General features: G+C 38.8%; 1 protein-coding gene across 1 annotated transcript in view; it reads left to right on the top strand.

The window, feature by feature from the left end:
- IPO8 (importin 8) overlaps window positions 1-19,209 on the top strand; it is a 70,696-nt gene that overhangs the window by 46,067 nt on the left and 5,420 nt on the right. Inside the window, exons 21-24 of the mRNA XM_040642293.1 lie at window positions 10,333-10,553; window positions 11,792-11,997; window positions 14,237-14,440; window positions 14,985-15,101. Of these exons, the coding sequence (XP_040498227.1) occupies window positions 10,333-10,553; window positions 11,792-11,997; window positions 14,237-14,440; window positions 14,985-15,101 (748 nt within the window). The remainder of the gene's footprint in view (window positions 1-10,332; window positions 10,554-11,791; window positions 11,998-14,236; window positions 14,441-14,984; window positions 15,102-19,209) is intronic.

Genomic DNA, 19,209 nt, shown 5'->3' with positions numbered 1-19,209 from the left:
CAACTAAACCAGCCAGGCTCCCCTGATTATTTCCTCTTTTTGGCTATTATGAGTAATGTTATGAACATTTGTATGCAGACCTTTGTGTGGACATGCTTTCATTTCTTTTGGCATGTATCTACGAGTGGTAATTCTCTGTTTAACCATTTGAGGACCTGCCATACTGTTTCTCCAAGGCAGCTGCACCATTTCCCAGTCCTGTCAGCAGGGAGCGAGAGTTCCAGTTTGTCTGTATCCTCATCAGCTCTCGCTTTGTCTTCTTGCTACAGCCATCCTCGTAGGTGTGAAGTAGGATCTTGTGGTTTCGATTCGCATTTGCTTGACGGCTGATGATGTTGGGCATCCTTTTATATGGCCATTTGCTTATCTTTTTTTGAGAAATGTCTATTCAGATGCTTTGCCCATTTTAATTAAAGGGTTATTTGTTTATTATTGAGTTACAGAGGTTACTTATAGATTCTAAATTCAAGTCCATTATCCGATATGCAGTTTGCAAAAATTTTCTCCCAATTTCTGGATTGGCTTATCACTTTCTTAATGGTGTCCTTTGAAGCAGTTTTTAATTTTGATGATGCCCAGTATATCTATTTTTTTTTCTTTTGCTGCGTGTGGTTGGTGTTGTATTTAAGAACCCATTGCTAAATCTGAGTCTACAAGGATTTCCTTCTTTTTTCTTCTAAGAGTTTTATAGTTTTAGCTCTAACATTTAGGTCTTTAATTCATTTTGAGTTAATTTTTCTGTGTGGCAGGAGGAAGGAGTTTAAATTCATTATTCTGCATGTGGATAGAAAGTTGTCTCAGGGGGCGCCTGGGTGGCACAGCGGTTAAGCGTCTGCCTTCGGCTCAGGGCGTGATCCCAGCGTTATGGGATCGAGCCCCACATCAGGCTCCTCCGCTATGAGCCTGCTTCTTCCTCTCCTACTCCCCCTGCTTGTGTTCCCTCTCTCGCTGGCTGTCTCTATCTCTGTCAAATAAATAAATAAAATCTTAAAAAAAAAAAAAAAAGAAAAGAAAGTTTTCTCAGTACCATTTGTTGAAAAAGCTATTCTTTCCCTATTGAATTGTCTTGGCACTGTTGTCAGATGAATTGACTGTAAACATGAGGATTTATTTCTGGGTTCTCATTCTGATTAACTCTTTATCCTTAATCCAGGACTACACTGTCTTTGTTATTATAACTTTGTAGTAAGTTTTGAAATTAGGAAGTTCGAGTCTTCCAATTTTGTTCTTTTGCAAGACTGTTTTGGCTATTCTGGGTGCCTTGAATTTCCATATGAAATTTAAGATCAGCCCGTCAGTTTCACAAAGAAGTCAGCTGGCACTGTGCTGAGTCACTAGGTCACCCTGGGAAGTATTGCCAGGGCTCAATCCCACGTCCGCGAGACCACCACCCAAGCAGAATCAAGAGCTGGATGTCCGACTGATTGAGCCACCCAGGTGCCCCAAGCTGTTTGTATTTTTGAATCTAAAGTGTGTTTCCTGTAGTTAGCATTTGGTTGAATCTTTTTTTTTTTTTAAATCCAGTGAGACATTCTCTCCCCTTTGATTGTTTAATCTATTAATATTTAATATTGTTATTGTTATGCATGGATTTAGTCTGTCATTTTTTTATTTTTTGTCTCGTTTTTTTGTTCCCCAATTCTTTTACTGTTTTCTTTTGAAATAAGTAAATATTTGGAAATGAGTAAATATTTTCTAATGTCACATTTTAATTTCTTTAATTTTTTTTCACTATTTAAAAAATTTGGTTATTGGTTGTTCTGGGGCTTACTGTAATACATCTTACCTTATCAAAATCTACTTCAGATTTAGATTAACTTAATTTTAGTGAGAAATAGATGCATTACTCCTATGTAGCTCTGTATATTCTTCCTCCTTTTTGTACTATTACTGTTATATATATTACATTTATATATGTTATAAACCTAGTAATACACAGTTTATAATTATTTTTTTGTAATTTTATGTGTTGAAGCTAAGAAAGGCAAGCAAGTATATATTTATAGAGTTTGTCATACTAACCTTTTTACCATTTCTCAGTTCTTTTTGTTTGTTCCTTTGGGTTGGAGTTGCTGTCTGGTGTCATTGCTTACTGCAGTACGACCTTGCTCCTGTCTCCTTTGTATTGTTATCGTTGAATATATTTCTATATTTTATAGTCTCAACAATACAATTTTAAGATGTTTTATGCAGCTGTTTTTTCTTTTTTTAAAGTTGCAATTGTTTTTTTTTAAACAGTTAAGAAAGTCAAAGAAATAGTGTTTTTCTATTTTTGAAAATTACATAATTACCTTTAGTGGAGCTTGTGTATGTATGCATACGTGTGTGTGAGTGTGTGTGTGTGTGTGTCTTTGTCTTTGTCTTTGAACTGCCTTCTGGGTCACTTGCTTTCAGCTTGAACTTCCTTTAGTATTTTTTATAAGGTAGGTCCGCTAACAGTGAAATCTGTTTTTGTTTTCTGAGAATGTTTCTATTTTCAATTTTGAAAGACAGTTTTTACTGAATTCTTGGTTGACAGTTTTTTTCTTTCAGCAGTTTGAATACGCCATCCTTCTGGTCTCTGTTGTTTAACAGTTGTTAATCTTATTAGCATTCCCTTGTACTTGGCACTGATGTATGTTTTTTCTTATGCTGCTGTCAACATTTTCTCTTTGTCTTTTACCATTTTTACTATGAAATGTCTCTGTATTTATCTTACTCGGAATTTGTTGACTTTCTTGGATGTGTATTTTTGTCACATTTGGAAAGTTTCCAGCCATTAGTTCTTCAAATATTTTTTCTTCTTTCTCTTCCTTCTCTCCTTCTGATGCTCCTGTTACACATATGTTAGTGTGCTTACTGGTGCTCCACATGTCTTTGAGGCTCTGATCATTTTTCTTTATTCTTTCTTTTCTCTGGTCTTTGGATTGTTATTCTTTTTCAGTCTGTCTTTAGGTTTGCTGATTCTCTCTTCTGCAGTTCAGATCTATTGTTGAGTCTCTGTAGTGAATTTTTCATTTTGTTTATAGTACTTTTTTTTTTTTTTTCTTAAGGTGGGCTCTGTATCCAACATGGGGCTTGAACTCAAGACCCTGAGATCAAGAGTTGCATGCCCTACTGGCTAAGCCAGCCAGGTGCCCCCCATAGTACTTTTAAACTCTAGAATTTCCATTTGATTCTTTTTATAATTTGTATGCCCTAATAGATATTTTATATTTGATGAGACATGGTCATCATAGCTTACTGTAACTTTAAAAATGGTTTCCTTTATTCTTTAAACATTTAGAATGGCTGTTTTGAAGTTTTCGGAGTCTGTGTCTGAGTTCTGACCCCGGGAGGGTTCTTCCTGATCACCTCTTGCCTTGCTTTTCCCATGTGAACTGCTAGCTTGGGTTTGTCTTCTTATTTTAATTAGGAGGAGCCACCAGCCTCCTCTTATTTGCTTACCACCAAATTCTCCATTATTTTTGAGAGTGACCCTCCAGCTTTCTTTTTGTGTTGATAAAGTTTTACACATATTTTTGAAGGCTCATTTTCTCCTTCGATGAGCAGTGTTTTAGGGATGACAAAACAAGGAGGTGGTAAAGCACAGGACTTGATTGAGAAGAGAAGGGGGTAGAGAAGGGTTTAGTTCTGTTGACTGGCTTTTGGAAAGCTTTGAGCAGTAGGATCTAATAATGCCAGAAAGGTATAGAATACATCCACGCCAAAGAGTTTGGAATCTCTCCTGTAAGCCAGAAGTGGGCAAGCTATGGCCTGTGGGCCAAATCCAGCCTGTGACCTGTGTGTATGGCCTAGGAATGAAGAATGGTTTTTACATTTTTGAAGGTATGTTTAAAAAAGTATGCAACAGAGATTGTATGTAGCCTACAAAATTGAAAATATTACTAAGAAATTTAAAAAAATATTTGTTTATTTACTAATTTTTGAGAGCAAGAGAAAGCATGAGTAGGAGGAGGCACAGAGGGAGAGGGAGAGAGAGAATCTCAAGCAGGCTCCACACCCAGGGTGTATCCCAATGTAGAGCTCCATCTCATTACTCTGAGATCATGACCTGAACCAAAATCAAGAGTTGGTTGCTTAACTGACTGAGCTACCCAGGCGCCCCAAAGTTGTGAAAGTATTACTAAATATTTACAAAAAGTTTACCAACCCTTGCCATAAATAATTGAACAGAGAATCCACTGAGCAGAGAAATGACATGATCAAAGATAGGCACTTAGAATGATGAGTCTGCTGGCAGTATCCTTAATCTAAACAGGTCTTCTGCCTACACTGGGCTATGAAGACAAGCGAGGAGGCTACTAGCTAATTGAAGTCTGAGGGTACTGGTTCTGCTCTAGGCTAATAGCATTGGGAATAGAAGACTAGAACAAGATTTACAGTGGGGACCATAGCAAACATTGTACTGAAAACACCTGAAAAAAACAAGTTGTTAGATGAGGAGGGCAGGAGAAAGCCCAAGGGCACAGGTTTACCTTGGAAAGTTATAAAGCTGACTTTCAACAGATACAAAAAGTGTGGATACCAGTAGATAGGAATAGAGTGATACTGCTTAAACTGTGACCATCTAATGGTGTTAGTAGGTGTTCATTACAAAAAGTATTCAGTGGTCAGATAAGCCTCGGAAATACTGGGTAAAACGAAATTCAACAGATTTCATTATTGCCTGACTTCTAGTGCCTTTATCTGAAAATGTGTCTAAGAGGGTGTTAGTATCTGTGTATTCCAAATTAATTTAACTCTGGGATGTTTTTGTTTTCCAAACGCAAGGAAAATCTATTAATTGTTGTGAAAGTGCTGTTTGGATAATGCTGATAAAAAGATGTCTTGAGGTAGAAAGAAGGGGTGTGGAAGCTTAAGTCCAATAGCTTTATCTTCTCAGTAAAACAGGAAGGGTTGTAGAAAGTAGAAAAAGTTAAAATTTCAGTATGGAGGAGTCTAATATGTAATAAAGAGTTGAGTGAAAGAATTGCTTTTATTAAAATCAACTACCCTATGATCCAGCAATTGCACTTCTAGGTATTTACACAAAGAATACAAAAATACTAATTTGAAGGGATACGTGCACTCCAGTGTTTATAGCAGTATTAACAATAGCCAAATTATGGAAAGAGCCCAAATGTCCATCAACTGGTGAATGGATAAAGAAGATATGGTATTTATACAGTGGAATATCACTCAGCCGTAAAAAAGAGTGATTGCAATCTGTCCATTTGTAATGACATGGATGGAGCTAGAGAGTATTATGCTAAGCAAAATAAGTCAAAGACAAATACCACATGATTTCACTCATATGTGGAATTTAAGAGACAAAAACTAACACGGTGGGGGGGGGTGCAAAATAAGAGAGGCTAACCAAGAAACAGACTCTTAACTATAGAGAACAAACTAATGGTTACCAGAGGGGAGGTGGATGGGGGGATGGATTAAATGGGTGATGGGGGTTAAGTAATGCACTCGTGATGAGCACTGGGCGTTGTATGTAAGTGTTGAATCATTAAATTCTGTACCTGAAACTAAAAAAAAGAAGAAAAAGAATAGCTCTTAGTTCAATGGACTCATTTGAAGTTCACAAGTAAAAATTTGTAGTGTAATATAGTGGGTTTCTACTCCTAAAACTGGTTTGCAGAAGGATTGGAAAATTGTTATTCAAGAATTTTTGTCAGAAAGTTAGGGTTCCTAGGGAACCTTTAATGTCAGGGAGGTTACAGCGGTGGTGCACCCTAGCAGAGCTGAAGGACTGTATCACTTGGAACTACATTCCTCTGTATTTCCTGTCACTTGGGAGTTAGGTATAGAGATTTGTTAGACTCATTAGTTATTCTTTCGGCAAGAATACGTCATAGATGGTGGTTTGTATTTCTACTAGGAGGCACAGAATGTCCGGTTGTCTCTCATCTTAGGATGTTAGTGCTGTTGGTGGTGATTATTCCGTCATTCCTTTTTCATGTATTAGCTGAAATATTTCTATGAAGAGAAAGGTTTTTTTAATCTATTACGAGGTTACTCTGAGGAACAGTTTGAGTCAGTCCGTTTATTTACTATGATTCAAGATGCAAGTTTGTTTCCTAACATTCTCCAAAGATGACCAAATGAGGTGTTTTGCTTTTTTTGTTTTTTAAAATATTATTATGAATGTAAAGATTCAAATTTGTTTGATGTGTTTCAGTATATCTCAGGTATACAAAGTTGTTTCAGCTTTGGCCAGTGGGAACTTCTTGAGTTTATCATATGAGTGCTTTTGACCTGCTCCTCATAGTGTTGGTAGTTTCCTTGCTGTCTGGTATGACTAGATATTCCAGGTTCGTCTTGTCCATTTCGTGCCCTATGCTGGGAAATGGTATTTCAAGCCTACAAGCACAAGGGATATTCATTGTTATTGAGTTTGGTCATTATTTCCACAAGAGAGCCAACAAATACATATCGTATCATTTTAAGATTTACCCATCATTAGTACACACATTTCTAATTCAAATTCAGGACTGCATTATTTTTACTTAACCCAAGTGATCTGAACGTATATCTGCCGTACCAAACATCCTGGTTCTCCTCGTAAGTACTCACGTGTTCTATCCCACTAGTATGTATATATAGTGTCAGAGTAATTACACCAGATTATCACCAACATGCGATTACTATTAACCGTTTAAGATTTTGTAGCGGCTCTTTTTCTCTCCAGGGTATATCCATATGCTAGGGGTATATGTAGCCAGAATATAGTCAAATCATAAATTTTAAAGTCCTTTAAAATAATCCCTGTTTGTTTGTTCATTTATTTCATTTTATTTTAACTTTTAGGGATGCCTTAAATTTTTTTCTAAGTATATACTGTATATGTAATTCTAAAGTCTCATCTACAAAACGAGGTATATTCAGGGATGTCTAGCTTCCATCCCTTTCCCTCCACCCTTACTTTCTTTTCCCTTCTCCCCCACCCCCAGTTTTTAGTTCATCCTTTCATTTTAAAAAGTAAGCAAATAGGTGTATCCATTCTTTCCTCACTTTTTTCTTTCCTCACCTTAAGCAGTAGCATACTATACATATTTTTTCCTATCTTGCTTTCTTCCCATAATCATAGATCCATCCTGAAGATCACCCCATAGTAGTATCTAGAAGTATTCTGCACCATCAGTCCCCAGAACTGATTTTGTTTTAATGTAAAGGGATAATTTTAGTTTTGTTTTAAAACCTCAAAGTCTCTTTGTATTCTTAATGGCCTTGTATGTAATAATAAATATTTGTCAAAATGAAACTTTATTATTCATCTCAAGAAGAGCTTTTCAAGCTTAGCTTACATTTTCTTGTGGCTTTATTGATTCACAATAATTAACTGTAGTAATAATTTTTAAAAATTTTTAATTTTTTATTTTTAACTTTAATTCCAGTGTGATTAACATACAGTGCACTAGCAGTTTCAGGTGTACAATATAGTGGTTCAGCATTTCCACACATCACCCTACGCTCATCACAGCAAGCGCCCTCCTTCAGCCCCATCACCTGTTTCACCCATCCCCCCAGCCACCTCCCCTCTGGTAACCATCCGATTGTTTTCTGTCGTTAAGAGTCTTTCTTGGTTTGCCTCTCTCTTTTTTTTTCTTTGCTTGTTTTGTTTCTTAATTTCCATATATGAGTGAAATCATATGGTATATCTTTCTCTGACTTTTTTCACTTAGCATAATATACTCTGCCTCCATCCACGTCATTGCTAATGGCAAGATTTCATTCTTTTTTATAGCTGAATAATATCTGTTGTAGATACCATATCTTCTTTATCCATTCATCTGTTGAAGGACACTTGGGCTGCTTCTATAATTTGGCTATTGTAAATGATGGTGCTATAAACATAGGGGTGCATGTATCCCTTTGAAGTTGTGTTTTTGTACTTTTGGGGTAATAACCCAGTAGTTCGATTACTGGATCACAGGGTAGTTCTATTTTTAACTTTTTGAGGAACGTCCATAGTGTTTTCCACAGTGGCTGCGCCAGTTTGCATTCCTACTGTGAAGAACGTTCCCCTTCCTTCCACGGTAATATTTTTTAACGTAGCCTATATCCTACATGTGTTGTGATACCTGAATGCTCTCTATCAGAATTTGAGAAGAAATCAGTAGGTCTTTTTTTTTTTTTAAGATTTTATTTATTTGAGAGAGAGAGTGTGTGCACAAGCAGAGGGAGAAGGAGAGAGGGAGAAGCAGACAGGGAGCCCGATGCAGGGCTTGGTCCCAGGACCCTAGGATCGTGACCTGAGCTGAAGGCAGGCGCCCCATCAGTAGAGTTAATCAAGCATCAGACTAGTCATCTCCTTTATAAAATCTCAATCTTAAAAGTACCATGTGGGGGCGCCTGGGTGGCTCAGTCGTTAAGTGGCTGCCTTTGGCTCAGGTCATGATCCCAGGGTCCTAGGATCAAGCCTCTGGTCAGGCTCCCTGCTCAGTGGGAAGCCTGCTTCTCCCTCCTCCACTCCCCCTGCTTGTGTTCCCTCTCTCACCGTGTCTCTGTCAAATAAATAAAATCTTTAAAACAAACAAACAAAAAAAATAAAAGTACCACGTGTAGTTATGTATTTTAATTTTATATATCCCCCTAAAGAAGGCTGGTATTCTGCTCCTAATATATTTATAGTTCGGACTACAAAACATATTACATTTAATTCAAATTTCTACACAAAACTTTATTTTTTAGTTTTTCTTTTCAAAAATTTTATTTAAATTCAAGTTAGTTCACATTTACAGTATTATTAGTTTCAGAGGTAGAACTTAGTGCTTCGTCACTTGCATGTAATACCCAGTGCTCATTACACCCAGTGCCCTCCTTAATATCCATCACCCAGTTACCCCGTCCCCCCACCCACCTCCCTTCCAGCAACCCTCAGACAAAACTTTATTTTTTAATAGGCTATTTTTTAGAGCAGTTACAGGTTCACAGAATTGAGCAGACAGAGATTCCCCATGTACCCCTGCCCCACACATGCACAGTGTCCTCTCTTATCAAGGTATGCGCTAGGGTGGCACCGTGGTTACAGTTGATGTGCCTACACTGATAACGTATCATTTCACCCAGAGCCCACAGTTTACTCTAGGGGTCGCTCTTGGTGTTGTACATTTTATGAGTTTGGACAGTTGTATCATGGCACGTATCTACCATTCCAGTAACATACAGAGTGTCTTTGCCCCTCAAGCTCCTCTGCGCTCTTCCTAGTCCTCTAATCCTCCCCTGAAGCCTTGATTTTTAAAATGAGCTTGTGTTAAGACCTCAGAATTTTGTTTTACACAGATCATTTCAGCCCATCCTTTTTGGTGAAAATAGGAAATACTTCTTTTTTTTTTTTTTTTTAAAGATTTTATTTATTTATTTTGACAGAGATAGAGACAGCCAGCGAGAGAGGGAACACAAGCAGGGGGAGTGGGAGAGGAAGAAGCAGGCTTCCAGCAGAGGAGCCTGATGTGGGGCTCGATCCCATAATGCCGGGATCATGCCCTGAGCCGAAGGCAGACGCTTAACGACTGAGCCACCCAGGCGCCCCAGTAGGAAATACTTCTAATGAAAGTAGTTCATCAATACTGTAGAATTGGAGTCAGGTGTCTTCATTTTCATGTGCGAAGTTCACCATTTTTTCTTCAGTCTTTTACTAACAGGAATTTTGTTTTTGAGTTATTGACGAGTAGCTTGTTAGTTTCAGGTGTATAACAATGATTTGATATATATATATACATATATATATATATATATACACACATATATATATATATGTATATATATATATATACATATATATATATATATATATATGTATGTTGTGAAATGATCACAGTAAATCTAGTTACCATACACCATACATAGTTACAATTTTTTTACTTGTGGTAAGACCTTTTAATATCTACTTAGCAACTGCCAGATATGCAATACAGCTTTCGTAACCATGCTCTACATTACATCTTGTGACTGACTTAGGAATTTTCTTTCTCAGGAGAAATTCTGGTCATACATGATTATTTTCAGTCCCATTCAATTTGATTTAACAAAGAAAAATTCCAACCTAGTCATTTTACCTTGAATGTGGAAATGGCTGAGTCTACATTCGGATTATTGCCGTCATTTGTGTGTGGACACTCGTGGAACAATTTTCAACTAACTGTAATCTGCACTCAGAAAGGAAGGAGACTTCCTCACACTGCTGCTCTCGGACCTCTTTTTGGCCATTTAATCTCTGGGTTTTATGAGAATATGAACTTGGCGAATAACTCTAAATCAGCAAAGGTTTAATTATCATTAAGTGTATCTTATTTATTGATGACACTGTATCTGGTTTCTATGGGTATGGTTGACTCTCCTTTTCATTTTTTCCTCTAGTGCATTCCACTCTTTGTTCAGCTTGTTTTGGAGAGGTTAACCCGAGGAGTCAAAACTAGTGAGCTCCGTACCATGTGTCTTCAGGTTGCGATTGCTGCCTTGTACTACAGCCCTGACTTGCTGCTCCACACTTTAGAACAAATTCAGTTGCCTCACAACCCTGGACCTATAACTGTACAGTTTATAAATCAGTGGATGAATGATACAGATTGTTTTCTTGGGTATGGGTCTTTTGGATTTTACTCTACATTTCTGTTTCTGGGAAGTTGACTTTTCGAAGTATATAAATAGCATATAGAAAGATAATTTTCGTTTTTAAGAATGATATTTAGCATATTGCTAACAATATTTAATTTTTAGAGAATTAATGTGTTTCGTAGTATAATCTAGTGGAAAGAATGCAGTCTCTGAAAAGTAGGTATAGCCTGTCCCTACTTGTTTTTGACTTAGGTGCTATCATTGTATCTCTAGGCAACAAGAATTAAGTGCCCAGCCGGTTCCATGACCCTTAAGTGTCTACAGGCAAAAACATTCTAAATGGGGTCAGGTTTCTAAGGAGAATGCCAGTTTGGTAAAGAGTTATTGTCCCAGGATATTGAACCCTGCAGCTCTCAGGGGAGCGTGTTCTCACATATGAGATCAGAAAGAAGGATTGTTCGTTGTAGCCTAGGCAATGCCCTGGTGGAAGAGTTTGACTTTACATGAAGCGCTCTTCTAGTTTCTGAACTTAGGAAAAGCGAGATGCCAAGTAGTAGGTACATGGCCTCCTCCAGTGACTGGACACCTATTCCCGACTGTGTTATGCTAGAATTTCAGCTCTGACGATGGCTTACTGGGAGTGTTAAACCAAATATAGTAGTCTTTCCATTCTTAATATATTTAAACAACTTAGAAGAAACAGAAAAATGTATATAATATATATTGGTCAAACTTTTTTCCTTCAGAATCAAATTTTCCTTATCCTATGTTAAAGCAGAGAACAATTAATGGATTTAGTTAGAGTTGTCAAGCTCAGCTTATTATATGCTGAGTTTCTGAGTAGCTTTTGACACCTGGAGCTAGTGTACAGGGTATGTGCTAGGAAACCTTGTAGACCAATCTAATGCGGAAGACAGAGTCTGAATTTTTCCTTTTTTCCCATTGGCTAGGAATTTCATGTAGTCTTGCTTTAATAGAACTTGTTATGCCAAGGACAAGGCCTAGATATAGCATTCATGTCAATCATAAATTGATATTATAGCAAGATTCACCACATTGCAGACTTCTTTAGCTCTTTGATGATAATAATTGGTTTACAAAACCGATTTTATGTAGGATTTCATATGGTACAAAATGGGGAATACTTCTGTATAATTCTATTGAATAAACCCTAAAATATACCTTGGCTATTTTTTTCTTGTATTTTCCTCAACTGTCTTCACTTCTTGTGAACACATTTTTTTTTCTTTGTAATTTGTAGGCATCATGACCGGAAGATGTGTATAATAGGACTGAGTATCCTTTTGGAACTGCAAAATCGACCTCCTGCAGTAGATGCTGTAGTGGGACAGATTGTGCCCTCAATTCTTTTCCTTTTCCTTGGCCTGAAGCAGGTCTGTGCTACCAGACAACTGGTAAACCGTGAAGATCGCTCAAAAGCAGAGAAGGCTGATATGGAAGAAAACGGTAAAGTCTTCTAATTGCAATGAGTGCTAGAATTGATTTTGATTTGAGCATGCGTTTTTTAAAAAATTTTAGTCTATTTGGAGTCATTAAACAGAGTTACATTCTTTGGCTTATTATTGCACATTTAACAAATATTCTGTTACATATCATGTGATTAAATTTAGATTTATTTTTTGACATTTAAATAATTATTGAACTTAATGAATGTTGTTACACCCTGGGAAATACAAATACATTTATAACAGAATCACATGGTTTTGATAAGTTAGCAACCAGTTATTTCATTTTCTTATTTGTGCCAACAGTGTCAATGGAGTCAGCAGCATGAATTAAATTAGCCGAAGTGTCACTATAGCAGATTAAGAGAGAGTGCCTGATATTTTTTTTAATGGTTCCTAATCAGAAACTGTATTTGGGAGATACTTACAGTTAATGTATTAATAAATTTAGAATAAAGTACACAAAGGAAGGTTATTTGCTTAATGAGAGTCAGAATAAGATTGTTAGAGTCAAGGATACTGCAAAAAACTACTTACTTGGGCCCAGGAAGTAACATTATCCAACTCCAAATGGAGTTCTTCCTCTTCTGGTTAAAAACAGGCATTTCTTTAAATGAGAAAAATCAGAACTTATCATGGAAAAGCTATATCTCTATTTTTGATGCTAAATTCTATGATTTCAGCAAGTGTAGATTTAAAACCTTTTAGACTTAACTGGCATCATCCTGGTTTGTTCACGTACAAGGAATGGTACCCTTCCCTAACCCTAACGCAGAGCACAGCATCTGATCTAATTTGGTTTTCTTTCTTTCCCTCTCTCAAAATAAAATTTATGAGAGAGCGTGCTTGTGTGTGTGCTGAGGGGAGGGGCAGAGGCAGAGGGAAAGTCCTGAGCAGGCTTCGTTCCCCAGCCTGGAGCCTGATGTGGGGCTCAATCTCTCGACCCAGAGGTCATGACCGGAATTGAAATCAAGAGTCGGATGTTTAACCAACTGAGCAACCTGGGCGCCCTTAATTTGTTTTTCTGAATACCACGTAGAAGTTTTGCAGTAATGCTTATTAGGAGGGTTTTGGTTTTTTTTGCTAAGTATAGGCCAACAATTACAGAATTCTTTTCAGAATGTTATATAATGTTCTCTAATTTTTTGTTTTGTAAACTGTTGGTTTATAACTAACATGACTAGAGAAAAAATTTTCTAGTACTTGCCCAGATTTTCCTGTTGAATTTCCACTGAAGTATAGAATGATTAATTAGGAAGGTATTTTTTGCTGTCTTTGTAACTATACCTTTGTTATATATATATGTATGTACGTGATCAAAACTGTGGTTTCTTGCCTTACCCCTAAAACCGCTTCGCAGTTTCATTCAGCTGCTTCAGTGTGCTATGTTTTACAGAACTATCTTTGGAATAATATTTCCTAGTTGGGGTTTACTCTAGGTTTTTCCCTCTTAGGTTGATTTTGTGCTGCAGACTGTCTTGTGGTTGTTTACAGTACTGGCCTAACCTCTCAAAACAGATCAGCACTGAAAACAGAATCCATGATGATATACAGTTCAGCTCTCAACTTTTCAACCCACATGTAGCTAATTTTTCTTTATTTCTATATTTTTCTGTTTCTATTAGCAGAAATGATCTCCTCATTTGAACACTTCTGAGCAGTTCATAATCAACTTAGGTAACTGTTAAGAGACCAGATTCTCAGTGCGAGGTCATTGTTATTTAAAACATGTGCACTGGCTGTACAGGTGTCTGGGACTCTGTGACGAAATAGCATTTTTGCATTAAAGAGTATGAGGCAGCCATAGCAAAACAGTAGTCATGTCCAGCGGACTTTAGATTTAGGGTTACTTGGAAGTTGTTTTTAGTGAGGAGGATAAAGTCATTTTCTTTTTTTTTTTTTTTTTTTTAAGATTTTATTTATTTATTCGACAGAGAGAGAGACAGCCAGCGAGAGAGGGAACACAAGCAGGGGGAGTGGGAGAGGAAGAAGCAGGCTCATAGCGGAGGAGCCTGATGTGGGGCTCGATCCCAGAACACCGGGATTACGCCCTGAGCCGAAGGCAGACGCTTAACCGCTGTGCCACCCAGGCGCCCCGATAAAGTCATTTTCAATTTAGCAAACTACGATAAAGGTTTATTTTTAGAACTTCATGTAAAAATAGGTGGTAGTTTTTCCATTTCCAGAATGTTTTGTCCTTTTGTGTTTTCATTCCTCTTAAATAATTAATGAATTCACAGAGGAGATTTCAAGTGATGAAGAGGAGACAAACGTAACCGCTCAAGCCATGCAGTCAAATAACGGAAGAGGTGAAGAGGAGGAAGAGGAGGAGGATGACTGGGATGAAGAAGTACTGGAAGAAACCGCCCTGGAGGGCTTCAGCACCCCACTGGACCTTGACAACAGTGTGGATGAATATCAGTTTTTTACACAAGCTCTGCTAAGTATGTCATTACTCCCGAAATCTGCAGATGTTTTCTCTGAAGTCTGTCTTAAGTTGTTTTGGGATCTGCCCAAAATTGGTTTAGATGTTAAATTTGGTGTTAGTTGTGTTGAGTTTGTGGTGAGCTGTCCACGTGGAAAAACCTGGGAGGCTCAGGGGATGGTTTTGCCTGAAGCAGCCATTGGAGTTCTTGGGGTGGGAGTGATGTTGCAGCTGCTGTGAGAATCTGGGGGAGGATGGCCGCATCGGAGCAGAGGTGTTTGCCGAGATCTGGACTGTAGGGAGCATGGCTAGTAAAACCTCAGGAGGAAGAGAACTGGGCAAAGCAGAGATTTGCACCGTCTTAGCCGCCCTCTGATCGTCCCACGTGGTTGCACACGGCGTGGGTACCCGGAAATAATCCTTTGCTGGAGTAAGTTTCCCCACCTGGTGTTGGTTAGGGTTTTGTACTCTGTCTCTTCCTGTCTGCAGTCATTTCATCATCATACTCTTATTATCTTGTCACCAGACTCTTACCTTTTTCTCTCCCCCCCCCCCCACAATAGCGGTGCAGACCCGGGACGCTGCCTGGTACCAGCTGCTCACCGCCCCGCTCAGCGAGGACCAGAGGCGGGCGCTGCAGGAGGTGTACACCCTGGCCGAGCACCGGAGGACAGTCGCAGGTCAGCCGCCTGCTTTCCAGCCTGGAGCGCGTGCAGTCGCGTGCCAGTAGTCAGCCTTAGTAATGAGTCCTGGGGCACTTAAAGACTTAAAAATCGTTAGAGGCCAACCTTTCTAGATAATAATGAATTATTGTATGATTTAAAAAAAATTTTTTTTAATCCCTTGTGATACCTTAGCTCTGCACAATGCTGTGCATTACTGCGTGTCTTTTAGTGGTGTTGTGACTCACGCACTCACCCTGTATCTTAGAGCCCAAGTTAAGACATAAAGGGGGGGGTGAGTCTTGCTGAGGGAGAGTTAATCAGTTGGGTCACCCATCTAAACATCTTACCCCAGATAGACTAAAGGCACTTCATGAGCTCTTGCAAGGAGCTTGTTTTCCTGGAAATGAAACACTCATTTCTTTTTGCTGGGCTTTATGTGTTGGTGATTCTTGTTGATTTTCAGATTTTTGACCCGGAGAAATTATTTTATGCAGACATTACTATGGTCACTCCTAGAAAACCAATGGAAAAGATTTTGTAATTACAAAAATATTGTAGCGGAAAACCTCATGGAACAGGCACCTGGGGTTTAGAGCCTAAGTGCTTCACATGGACTTCAGTTTTCACCCCACACAGTCTATGTCAGTCCCCCTGATAGAATTGTGGGCACACTTCCAGCAGTAGACTATGGAACTATGAAAACAAACACAACTTTGAGACTTGTTTTCATTTTGCTTATTTTTACTGGAAGTTGAGATAGGGGAGGTTTTTTTTTTTTTTTTTTTTTTTAAAGACTTTATTTATTTATTTGACAGAGAGAGAGACAGCCAGTGAGAGAGGGAACACAAGCAGGGGGAGTGGGAGAGAAAGAAGCAGGCTCCCAGCGGAGGAGCCCAATGTGGGGCTCGATCCCAGAACACTGGGATCATGTCCTGAGCTGAAGGCAGACGTTTAACCGCTGTGCCACCCAGGCGCCCCAGGGGAGGTAGTTTTGTAGCAGTTTTTCTGTGATAGCAAATATATCTACTTACTCACATAGCCCTGTTAAAGGTTAATGCTCAGGGACTCAGATGGCAGAGTAGGAGGACCCTAAGCTCACATCGTCTCACAGATAACACTTGCATCAGGGTAAATAACCCAGAGAATGACTCAGAGACTGGCGGAACAAACTCCACAACGAAATGTAGAGAAGAGTCCACATCAAAGAGAATAGGAAGGGCGAAGATGCAGTGGGGAGCAAAACGGTGCACAGGTCTGTCCACTGGCGGGAGGGACCTGCAGGCGTGGAGAAGGGAGAGAAACAGACTATCATACTGTGATCCTGCATGGAAAGGTGAATCCCCATAACATCTGTCTTTGAAAACCAGAGGGGCTGAATTTCATGAGTTCTTACAACCAGTGTGACTTAGAGCTGGGCACTTTAAAAAGCAGGTTCAGTTCCAGGAGAGCCTTGAGGGCTATAGAAAACTGAGTTTCCACCCTCACAGCACAAGCAGCCTACAGAGATACAGCATAGAGGCAGCACTTTGAAAAATGCCTGGGGCATACAGGAGGGAGAATTATTTACTAATCTCAGAGTGTGATTACTGGAAGACTGCACCAGGAACAAAGTTGCTGGTGGGTGCCATCTCCCTTTCTTCACCCCCGCCCCCAGCCTGAACACTCAGATACCTGCAGGAGCCGGCCTAGAGCTGGCATTCACTACCTAGCTTGCTCACACTATGCACCACCCTTTTCAGCCGGGCCTGCTCAGGCCTGGTGCTGTGGGTGCCCTTCTCTAGAAGACCGGTGCAAACCTTGCCAACACTGTCTTTCTCCGCTGTGCACGTTGTGGGGTCTCAGTCCCAGCAGTGGCGGCCAGTCTTGTTAAAACCGTGCACCCTGCCTGTGCGAGCCATGCAGATTGTGCTGGTCTCAGAGACGGAGACGCATCTCTGGCAGAGGACCCGCGCCACCTTGTTAAAACTGCATGCTCCACCCATTACTTTCAAGACAAGATATGTAGCTGAATTTCCTAACAAAAAGTTAGACCAAATGAGGAGACGGGAATATGTCCCAAATGAAAGAGAAGGACAAAATGATAGCAAAACACCTAAGCAAAACAGAGATAAGTAGTATGCCTGATACTGGACTTGAGAAAACAGTGGAGGATTTCAGTGAGAACTTTAACAAAGAGAAAACATTGAAAAAGCACCAGAGATGAAGAACTTGATAACTGAAATTAAAAATACACTATATGGAACAAATAGTGGACTAGGGGAAGCAGAATGGATTAGCAACCTGAAGGACAGAGTAATTGAAAGTAATCAAGCTGAGCAGATGAGGGAAAACAAATTATGCAACATGAAAATAGACTTAGGGGGGCGCCTGGGTGGCACAGCGGTTGAGTGTCTGCCTTCAGCTCAGGGCGTGATCCTGGCATTATGGGATCGAGCCCCACATCAGGCTCCTCTGCTATGAGCCTGCTTCTTCCTCTCCCACTCCCCCTGCTTGTGTTCCCTCTCTCGCTGGCTGTCTCTATCTCTGTCGAATAAATAAATAAAATCTTTAAAAAAAAAAGAAAATAGACTTAGGGAACTCAGTGACCCCATCAGGCATAATAACATTTGCATTATAAGGATCCCGGGAGAAGGAGAAAGAAAAGGGGGCAGAAAATTTATTTGAAGAAATAATAGCTGAAAATTTCCTTAATCTGGAGAAGGAAATAGAAATGCAGATCCAGGAGGTACAGACATCCCCAAACAAAATCAACCAAAGGAGGTCCATTCCAAGACACATAATAATTAAAATGGCAAAAAGTGGTGATAGAGAAAAGAAAAGCAGCAAGAGAAAAGAAAGTTATGTACAAGCCTAGCAGTGGATTTTTTCAGCAGAAACTTTGCAGGCCAGACGGGAGTGGTAAGATATATTCAAGATGCCTGAAGGAAAATATCTACAACCAAAAATACTCTATCTGGTAAGGCTATTATTCAGAATAGAAGGAGATAAAGCATTTCCAGACAAACAAAAGTTAAAAGAATTCAGGACCACTAAACCAGCATTACAAGAAATGTTAGTGGAAAACAAAAACCATGAATAAGTAAAGTAGGAAGCACAAAAGAAGTGAAAATAAGTATATCTGTAAAAACCAGTCAAGGGACTCACAAAATGAAAGGATATGAAGTATGAAACCATATACCTAAAATATAGGGGGGACAGTTGTCAAGAATAGGTTCAAACTTAGGTGACCATCAACTTAAAGATTGCTATATGAAGTAGATGTTGTGTACAAACCTAATGGTAACCACAAATCAAAAACTAATAGACATAAAAATATAAAGACAAAGAAATCCAAGTATATCACTAAAGAAAGCCAACTTATGGGGAGAGGAGAGCAAGGGAAGAAAGGAATGGAGAAGAACTTCAGAAACAAAAAAATCAAGTTACAAAATGCCAGTAAATACATAGCTATAAATAACTACTATGACTGCAAATGGACTAAATTCTCCAATCAAAAGACAAAGGGTGACGGAATGGATAAAAAAACAAGACCCATATATATGCTGTGTAGAAGAGACTCATTTCACACCCTAAAGACACATGGAGACTGAAAGTGAAGGGACAGAAAAACAATTATGAAAATCGAAGTGAAAATAAAGGCAGCATAGCATTACTTATATTGGACAAAATAGACCTTAAAACAAACACTGTTACAAGAGATAAAGAAGACCCTACATAAAGGGAACAATCCAAGATGACATAACAATTTTAAATATTTATGTACCCACCATGAGAGGTCCCAAATATATAAAGCAGCTATTAATGAACAAAGAAAGTAATCAACAGGAATACAATAATAGGGGACTTTGACACCCCACTTACATCAATGGATGGATCAAAAGAAAATCAAGAAGGAAATAGTGGCCTTAAAGGACACATTGGATCAGATGGATCGAACAGATATATTTGGAATATTCCATCCTAAAACAGCAGTGTGCATATGGAACATTCTCTATAATACATCACATGTTAGGCCACAAAGCAAGTCTTAAATTCAAAAAGAAGTCATACCATGCATCTTTTCTGAACACAACACTACGAAAGTAGAAATCAACCACAAGAAAAAACCTGGAAAGAGCACAAA

This window comes from Ursus maritimus, unplaced genomic scaffold (genome assembly GCF_017311325.1).
Source record: "Ursus maritimus isolate PB19 unplaced genomic scaffold, ASM1731132v1 scaffold_26, whole genome shotgun sequence".
Lineage (NCBI taxonomy): Eukaryota > Metazoa > Chordata > Mammalia > Carnivora > Ursidae > Ursus > Ursus maritimus.
Note: the sequence above shows the minus strand (reverse complement) of the source record. Positions and strands in the feature narration are given on the sequence as shown.